Source organism: Oncorhynchus mykiss, chromosome 29 (assembly GCF_057628025.1).
Source record: "Oncorhynchus mykiss isolate SJ-2025 chromosome 29, ASM5762802v1, whole genome shotgun sequence".
NCBI lineage: Eukaryota > Metazoa > Chordata > Actinopteri > Salmoniformes > Salmonidae > Oncorhynchus > Oncorhynchus mykiss.
Genome location: NC_143050.1, coordinates 4,832,501 through 4,842,500, shown reverse-complemented (window position 1 = coordinate 4,842,500; position 10,000 = coordinate 4,832,501). Strand labels below are relative to the sequence as shown.

The 10,000-nt window shown below is 44.0% G+C and overlaps 1 protein-coding gene across 6 annotated transcripts in view; it reads left to right on the top strand.

Moving 5' to 3' along the window:
* grik1a (glutamate ionotropic receptor kainate type subunit 1a) overlaps nt 1-10,000 on the top strand; it is an 87,916-nt gene that overhangs the window by 53,906 nt on the left and 24,010 nt on the right. For 5 of the 6 annotated variants that reach the window (XR_016493173.1, XR_016493172.1, XM_090226354.1 and 2 more), the window contains 2 exons: nt 159-382; nt 2,581-2,699. Coding sequence is in view for 4 of the 6 variants with exons in the window: in XM_090226354.1 (XP_090082480.1) it covers nt 159-382; nt 2,581-2,699 (343 nt within the window). In the remaining 2 variants the exon portion in view is untranslated. Of the gene's footprint in view, nt 1-158; nt 383-2,580; nt 3,185-10,000 lie in introns of those variants that run through there. The other variant, XM_090226355.1, reaches the window with a different exon arrangement.

Genomic DNA, 10,000 nt, shown 5'->3' with positions numbered 1-10,000 from the left:
GAGGAATCCATCACTCTAGAGAATCCATCGTGGATTGAAGTGATGTCACCCGCTCGGAGACCTAGAAGTAGTTGATTCCAAGGCCAACCTAAACCGAGGTGAAATTAAAATGTAATTAAAATACCTCTCTGACCATCACCCCTTCCCTCTCCTCTCAGATAGCTGATCTGGCAGTAGCCCCTCTGACCATCACATATGTGAGGGAGAAGGTGATAGACTTCTCTAAGCCCTTCATGACTCTGGGCATCAGTATCCTGTACAGGAAACCCAACGGCACCAACCCTGGAGTGTTCTCCTTCCTCAACCCCCTGTCGCCTGACATCTGGATGTACGTACTACTGGCCTGCACCGGAGTGAGCTGTGTCCTGTTTGTCATCGCCAGGTAAGTGATTAGGGTAAAGGGTTTTAGGGGCGAGGGTGTAGGGTGTAGGGTGCTGCTAGCATGTAGGGGTTAGTTAGGGATTCAGCAATTGTCATTGCTAGTTAAGGGATCAACCCCAAAACCAAAGCATTTCACACTTTAACAGCCTAACAGTCTGGGTGATCCATCTTATCCTCCAGTAGATAGGACTGTGTGATCCATCTTATCCTCCAGTAGATATGACTGTGTGATCCATCCTATCCTCCAGTAGATAGGACTGTGTGATCCATCCTATCCTCCAGTAGATAGGACTGTGTGATCCATCCTATCCTCCAGTAGATAGGACTGTGTGATCCATCTTATCCTCCAGTAGATATGACTGTGTGATCCATCCTATCCTCCAGTAGATAGGACTGTGTGATCCATCCTATCCTCCAGTAGATAGGACTGTGTGATCCATCCTATCCTCCAGTAGATAGGACTGTGTGATCCATCCTATCCTCTAGTAGATAGGACTGTGTGATCCATCCTATCCTCCAGTAGATAGGACTGTGTGATCCATCCTATCCTCCAGTAGATAGGACTGTGTGATCCATCTTATCCTCCAGTAGATAGGACTGTGTGATCCATCTTATCCTCCAGTAGATATGACTGTGTGATCCATCCTATCCTCCAGTAGATAGGACTGTGTGATCCATCCTATCCTCCAGTAGATATGACTGTGTGATCCATCCTATCCTCCAGTAGATAGGACTGTGTGATCCATCCTATCCTCCAGTAGATAGGACTGTGTGATCCATCCTATCCTCCAGTAGATAGGACTGTGTGATCCATCTTATCCTCCAGTAGATATGACTGTGTGATCCATCCTATCCTCCAGTAGATAGGACTGTGTGATCCATCCTATCCTCCAGTAGATAGGACTGTGTGATCCATCCTATCCTCCAGTAGATAGGACTGTGTGATCCATCCTATCCTCTAGTAGATAGGACTGTGTGATCCATCCTATCCTCCAGTAGATAGGACTGTGTGATCCATCCTATCCTCCAGTAGATAGGACTGTGTGATCCATCTTATCCTCCAGTAGATAGGACTGTGTGATCCATCTTATCCTCCAGTAGATATGACTGTGTGATCCATCCTATCCTCCAGTAGATAGGACTGTGTGATCCATCCTATCCTCCAGTAGATAGGACTGTGTGATCCATCCTATCCTCCAGTAGATAGGACTGTGTGATCCATCCTATCCTCTAGTAGATAGGACTGTGTGATCCATCCTATCCTCCAGTAGATAGGACTGTGTGATCCATCCTATCCTCCAGTAGATAGGACTGTGTGATCCATCTTATCCTCCAGTAGATAGGACTGTGTGATCCATCTTATCCTCCAGTAGATAAGACTGTGTGATCCATCCTATCCTCCAGTAGATAGGACTGTGTGATCCATCCTATCCTCCAGTAGATAGGACTGTGTGATCCATCCTATCCTCCAGTAGATAGGACTGTGTGATCCATCCTATCCTCCAGTAGATAGGACTGTGTGATCCATCTTATCCTCCAGTAGATAGGACTGTGTGATCCATCCTATCCTCCAGTAGATAGGACTGTGTGATCCATCTTATCCTCCAGTAGATAGGACTGTGTGATCCATCCTATCCTCCAGTAGATAGGACTGTGTGATCCATCCTATCCTCCAGTAGATAGGACTGTGTGATCCATCCTATCCTCCAGTAGATAGGACTGTGTGATCCATCCTATCTTCCAGTAGATAGGACTGTGTGATCCATCCTATCCTCCAGTAGATAGGACTGTGTGATCCATCCTATCCTCCAGTAGATAGGACTGTGTGATCCATCCTATCCTCCAGTAGATAGGACTGTGTGATCCATCCTATCCTCCAGTAGCATGTTGTGGTCCCGGATGTGTGTTGAGGTTGTTCAAAAGGAGAACGAGGCTATTTGATTTCATTGAAAAAATAACAGCATTGTTAACAGAAGGTTTGTTGGTTTCAGTTCAGTCTTTAACTGTGGTTCATGTTGTCGATTGTAACTAAAGTACAGTATGTCACTATGTGCTGTGTTTTACTCTCTCTCTCTCCCTCTCTCCCCTTTCCTCCCCCTCAATCCCCTCTCCCTCCCCCTTCTCTCCCCTTGCTCCTTCCCCTTCTCTCCCCCTCCCCTCTTTCCTCTCCCTCCCTCTCTCCTCTTCCTCCTCCCCCAGGTTTACTCCCTACGAGTGGTACAACCCTCACCCATGCAACCCCTCATCAGAGTTGCTAGAGAATAATTTCACCTTACTCAATAGTTTCTGGTTCGGAGTGGGAGCTCTCATGCAGCAAGGTATTTAGGTTACAGGTCAACGTTAACACCCATCCTAGAGGCTGCTGGGACCACTGGGTTTATAGATACTGGGTCATGGGGCCACTGAGCCGGTCCTGTGGTCGGTACTGTGGGCCGGTAAACTCCTATTTCTACAGTAAAGACCCTACTGATACTGTAAACCCTGAACTGAGCCGTAACCTTTTAGTAACCTCCTGGTAACCTTTTGGTAACCTTTTAGTAACCTTCTGGTAACCTTCTAGTAACCTTTAGTAACCTTTTAGTAACATATAGTAACCTTTTAGTAACCTTCTAGTAACCTTTAGTAACCTTTAGTAACCTTTTAGTAACCTCCTGGTAACCTTTTGGTAACCTTTTAGTAACCTTCTGGTAACCTTCTAGTAACCTTTAGTAACCTTCTAGTAACCTTTAGTAACCTTTAGTAACCTTCTAGTAACCTTCTAGTAACCTTCTAGTAACCTTTAGTAACCTTTAGTAACCTTTAGTAACTTTTAGTAACATTTAGTAACCTTTTAGTAACCTTCTAGTAACCTTCTAGTAACCTTTAGTAACCTTTTAGTAACCTTTAGTAACCTTTAGTAACCTTTAGTAACCTTTTAGTAACCTTTAGTAACCTTTAGTAACCTTTCAGTGACACCTACAGTTATAGTAGTACAACACCCTCCTCCCTCCCTCCCCTCCCTGCTCTCAACCAAACCAACATCTGAATAACATCATCATTTAGTCAATTAATAATCTAAACATAACTACATCTATAAATAATCTAAACAAAATTTAATCTATGAATAATGTAAATCTATAAATAATCTAAATATAACTAAATCTATAAATCTAAATATAACTAAATATATAAATAATCTAAATTAATATATTAATAATCTAAATATAACTAAATATATAAATAATTTAAACATGACTAAATCTATTAATAATCTGAATTAATATATTAATAATCTAAATATAACTAAATCTATAAATCTAAATATAACTAAATATATAAATAATTTAAATATAACTAATTCTATTAATAATCTAAATTAATATATTAATAATCTAAATATAACTAATCTATAAATAATCCAAATTAATATATTAATAATCTAAATATAACTAAATCTATTAATAATCTAAATATAACTAAATCTATTAATAATCTAAATATAACTAATCTATAAATAATCTAAATTAATATATTAATAATCTAAATATAACTAAATCTATAAATAATCTAAATATAACTAAATCTATAAATAATCTAAATTAATATATTAATAATCTAAATATAACTAAATCTATAAATCTAAACATAACTAAATCTATAAATAATCTAAACATGACTAAATCTATAAATAATCTAAACATGACTAAATCTATAAATAATCTAAACATGACTAAATCTAAACATGACTAAATCTATAAATAATCTAAACATATCTAAATCAATAAATAATTATTAGTCATTAAGATGTTTTTCTTGTGCTTTTATATATTATTTTTCTATTGATTATCTCAGGAATTAAAAATGCACTATGCAGAATTGTAGCACCCCTTCATTACAGCTTCCTGTTTCATCCCTCAACCCTTCATAACAGCTTCCTGTTTCATCCCTCATCCCTCCATTACAGAATCCTATTTTAACCCTCAACCCTCCATTACAGAATCCTATTTTATCCCTCAACCCAATCCCTTAACTTCAACAAGGCTCTAGCAGGTTTTACAGTATATGCTAGGTGTGTGCGTGTGTTTGTGAGTGAGTGACTGCATGCATGTCTGATTCTCTGTGTGTGCGTCCGTCCGTGTGTATGTCACCTAGCTTTGTGTACCAGTGTGGAGTTTACGGTGGCCTCTAGCGGTCTGTGGGATGGTGTGTGATAGTACCTCTGCCTTGGATACATGGCAGTAAACCCCACCAGACTCCTCTCTGAAATACACTATTCATGTATTTATTCTGGAAGCTCCGTAAAGGGTAACATGCTTAAAGAAGTGTACAAATGTTCTGGAGACATGGCAACCCGGAGGTAATGTTCTGGAGACATGGCAACCCGGAGGTAATGTTCTGGAGACATGCCTACTGTTCTGGAGACATGGCAACCCTGAGGTAATGTTCTGGAGACATGCCTACTGTTCTGGAGACACGGCAACCCTGAGGTAATGTTCTGGAGACATGGCAACCCTGAGGTAATGTTCTGGAGACATGGTTACCCTGGGGTAATGTTCTGGGGACATGGTTACCCTGTGGTAATGTTCTGGAGACATGGTAACCCTGGGGTAATGTTCTGGAGACATGGCAACCCTGAGGTAATGTTCTGGAGACATGGCAACCCTGAGGTAATGTTCTGGAGACATGCCTACTGTTCTGGAGACATGGCAACCCTGAGGTAATGTTCTGGAGACATGCCTACTGTTCTGGAGACACGGCAACCCTGAGGTAATGTTCTGGAGACATGGCAACCCTGAGGTAATGTTCTGGAGACATGGTTACCCTGGGGTAATGTTCTGGGGACATGGTTACCCTGTGGTAATGTTCTGGAGACATGGTAACCCTGGGGTAATGTTCTGGAGACATGGTAACCCTGAGGTAATGTTCTGGAGACATGGCAACCCTGAGGTAATGTTCTGGAGACATGCCTACTGTTCTGGAGACATGGCAACCCTGAGGTAATGTTCTGGAGACATGCCTACTGTTCTGGAGACATGGCAACCCTGAGGTAATGTTCTGGAGACATGCCTACTGTTCTGGAGACATGGCAACCCTGAGGTAATGTTCTGGAGACATGGTAACCCTGGGGTAATGTTATGGGGACATGGTTACCCTGGGGTAATGTTCTGGGGACATGGTTACCCTGTGGTAATGTTCTGGAGACATGGTAACCCTGGGGTAATGTTCTGGAGACATGGTAACCCTGGGGTAATGTTATGGGGACATGGTTACCCTGAGGTAATGTTCTGGAGACATGGTAACCCTGAGGTAATGTTCTGGAGACATGCCTACTGTTCTGGAGACATGGCAACCCTGAGGTAATGTTCTGGAGACATGCCTACTGTTCTGGAGACATGGCAACCCTGAGGTAATGTTCTGGAGACATGCCTACTGTTCTGGAGACATGGCAACCCTGAGGTAATGTTCTGGAGACATGGTAACCCTGGGGTAATGTTATGGGGACATGGTTACCCTGGGGTAATGTTCTGGGGACATGGTTACCCTGTGGTAATGTTCTGGAGACATGGTAACCCTGGGGTAATGTTCTGGAGACATGGTAACCCTGGGGTAATGTTATGGGGACATGGTTACCCTGAGGTAATGTTCTGGAGACATGGCAACCCTGAGGTAATGTTCTGGAGACATGCCTACTGTTCTGGAGACATGGCAACCCTGAGGTAATGTTCTGGAGACATGCCTACTGTTCTGGAGACATGGCAACCCTGAGGTAATGTTCTGGAGACATGGTAACCCTGGGGTAATGTTATGGGGACATGGTTACCCTGGGGTAATGTTCTGGGGACATGGTTACCCTGAGGTAATGTTCTGGGGACATGGTTACCCTGAGGTAATGTTCTGGAGACATGGCAACCCTGAGCTAATGTTCTGGAGACATGCCTACTGTTCTGGAGACATGGTTACCCTGAGGTAATGTTCTGGAGACATGCCTACTATTCTGGAGACATGGTTACCCTGAGGTAATGTTCTGGAGACATGGTAACCCTGAGGTAATGTTCCGGAGACATGGCAACCCTGAGGTAATGTTCTGGAGACATGCCTACTGTTCTGGAGACATGGTTACCCTGGGGTAATGTTCTGGGGACATGGTTACCCTGGGGTAATGTTCTGGGGACATGGTAACCCTGAGGTCATGTTCTGGAGACATGCCTACTGTTCTGGAGACATGGCAACCCTGAGGTAATGTTCTGGAGACATGCCTACTGTTCTGGAGACATGGCAACCCTGAGGTAATGTTCTGGAGACATGCCTACTGTTCTGGAGACATGGCAACCCTGAGGTAATGTTCTGGAGACATGGTTACCCTGAGGTAATGTTCTGGAGACATGGCAACTCTGAGGTAATGTTCTGGAGACATGGCAACCCTGAGGTAATGTTCTGGAGACATGTCAACCCTGAGGTAATGTTCTGGAGACATGCCTAATGTTCTGGAGACATGGCAACCCTGAGGTAATGTTCTGGAGACATGCCTACTGTTCTGGAGACATGGCAACCCTGAGATAATGTTCTGGGGACATGGTTACCCTGGGGTAATGTTATGGGGACATGGTTACCCTGGGGTAATGTTCTGGGGACATGGTTACCCTGAGGTAATGTTCTGGAGACATGGCAACCCTGAGGTAATGTTCTGGAGACATGGTAACCCTGAGGTAATGTTCTGGAGACATGGTAACCCTGAGGTAATGTGCAGGAGACATGGTCAACTTTTTTGTTTGTGTTTGTGGTGTGTTTGCCCATGTTTGTGTTGTTGTGGTCTCTGTGTATTTCTCTCTTTTGTTCTCTCCCTGCCCTCTCTGCCCTCTCTCTCTCTCCCTGCCCTCTCTGTCTCTCTTTCCCTGCCCTCTCTGTCTCTCTCTCCCTGCCCTCTCTGTCTCTCTCTCTCTCTCTGTCTGTCTCTCCCTGCCCTCTCTGTCTCTCTCTCTCTGCCCTCTCTGTCTCTCTCTCTCTCTCTGTCTCTCTCTCTCTCTCTGTCTCTCTCTCCCTGCCCTCTATGTCTCTCTCTCCCTGCCCTCTCTGTCTCTCTCTCCCTGCCCTCTCTGTCTCTCTCTCTCTCTCTGTCTGTCTCTCCCTGCCCTCTGTCTCTCTCTGCCCTCTATGTCTCTCTCTCCCTGCCCTCTCTGTCTCTCTCTCCCTGCCCTCTCTGTCTCTCTCTCTCTCTCTGTCTGTCTCTCCCTGCCCTCTGTCTCTCTCTGCCCTCTATGTCTCTCTCTCCCTGCCCTCTCTGCCCTCTCTCTCTCTCCCTGCCCTCTCTGTCTCTCTTTCTGTCTCTCTTTCCCTGCCCTCTCGGTAACCGAGAGTGTGTGTGTGTGTGTGTGTGTGTGTGTGTGTGTGTGTGTGTGTGTGTGTGTGTGTGTGTGTGTGTGTGTGTGTGTGTGTGGGGATGAACGCTGCTGCTCAGCCCCACACACACACACACACACACACACACACACACACACACACACACACACACACACACACACACACACACACACACACACACACACACACCTCTCCGTAAACAGAGATGAACGCTGCTGCTCAGCCCTCTTTGACAGCTTTATATTAATGTGATCTATCACAGCCCTCGGAGTCCCTCTCCTCTCCTCATCTCTCTCTGTAACACACTCACACTTGTATAACTAACCTTGTAGAGACACACAATTCAGTCCCATTCAAAATCCTATTTTCCCTAACCTTATTAACCCAAAACTAACTAAACATAACCCTAGCTCCTAACCCTATTTCTAACCCTAATTCTAACCCTAGCTCCTAACCCTAGCTCCTAACCCTAATTCTAACCCTAGCTCCTAACCCTAATTCTAACCCTAGCTCCTAACCCTAATTCTAACCCTAGCTCCTAACCCTAATTCTAACCCTACCTCCTAACCCTAGCTCCTAACCCTAATTCTAACCCTAGCTCCTAACCCTAATTCTAATCCTAGCTCCTAACCCTAATTCTAACCCTAGCTCCTAACCCTAATTCTAACCCTAGCTCCTAACCCTAATTCTAACCCTAGCTCTTAACCCTAGCTCCTAACCCTAGCTCCTAACCCTAATTCTAACCATAGCTCTTGACCTTGTGGGGACTAACAAAATGGTTTGTTTACTATTCTTAGTAAACAAACATAGTTAAACACATACACACACGCACACACACAAACACTGCTTCACAAACAAACACACACACCCTCTCTCTTGTGACACACAACTCAAAAAACATACAATCTCTCTCTCTCTCTCTATTTCTCTCTCTCTCTCACACACCCACCCACCCACACCCACACCCACACACACACACACACACACGCACACACACACAGTGGTTGACATTCAGTCCATATCACTCAGACACACAGACCCCTTGCAGCTCCCCCACTCCCCCGTTCACCAGACTACAGTGAACTCCAACAGTACAGGGTTAGGGTTTGTTGTTGTTGTTTTGGCTCTGTACTCCAGTACTTTGGATTTGAAATGATATGATGACTATTAAGGTTAAAGGTATGTGTGTGTAATGGGGGTGTGATGTGTGTAATGGGGGTGTGATGTGTGTAATGGTGAGAGGTTAGCATGTCTGGGGGTGTGATGTGTGTAATGGTGAGAGGTTAGCATGTCTGGGGGTGTGATGTGTGTAATGGTGAGAGGTTAGCATGTCTGGGGGTGTGATGTGTGTAATGGTGAGAGGTTAGCATGTCTGGGGGTGTGATGTGTGTAATGGTGAGAGGCAAGTCGGTAAAGATATCTACTTTGTGCATGACACAAGTAATTTTTCCAACAATTGTTTACAGACAGATTATTTCACTTATAATTCACTGTATCACCATTCCAGTGGGTCAGAAGTTTACATACACTAAGTTGACTGTGCCTTTAAACAGCTTGGAAAATTCCAGACAATTATGTCATGGCTTTAGAAGCTTCTGATAGGCTAATTGACATAATTTGAGTCAATTGGAGGTGTACCTGTGGATGTATTTCAAGGCCTACCTTCAAACGCAGTGCCTCTTTGCTTGACATCATGGGAAAATCAAAATAAATCAGTCAAGATCTCAGGGGGAAAAAAGTAGACCTCCACAAGTCTGGTTCATCCTTGGGAGCAATTTCCAAATGCCTGAAGGTACCACATTCATCTGTACAAACAATAGTACGCAAGTATAAGCACCATGGGACCACGTAGCCTTCATACCGCTCAGGAAGGAGACGCGTTCTGTCTCCTAGAGATGAACGTACTTTGTTGCGAAAAATGCAAATCAATCCCAGAACAACAGCAAAGGACCGTGTGAAGATGCTGGAAGAAACAGGTACAAAAATATCTGTATCCACAGTAAAACGAGTCCTATATCGACATAACCTGAAAGGCCGCGAAAGCACACCATGCGATTATTACACCATGCGATTATCTGAGGACAGCGCCCCGCATACAAAAGCATGAACAAAAAAAATTCAACCAGGCAGGTGCGCCACGAAAGTCAGAAATAGTGATACAATAAATGCCTTACCTTTGAAGATCTTCTTCTGTTGGCACTCCAAAAGGTCCCAGCTACATCACAAATGGTCCTTTTGTTCGATAATCAATAAAGTCCTTCTTTATATCAAAAACTCAAAA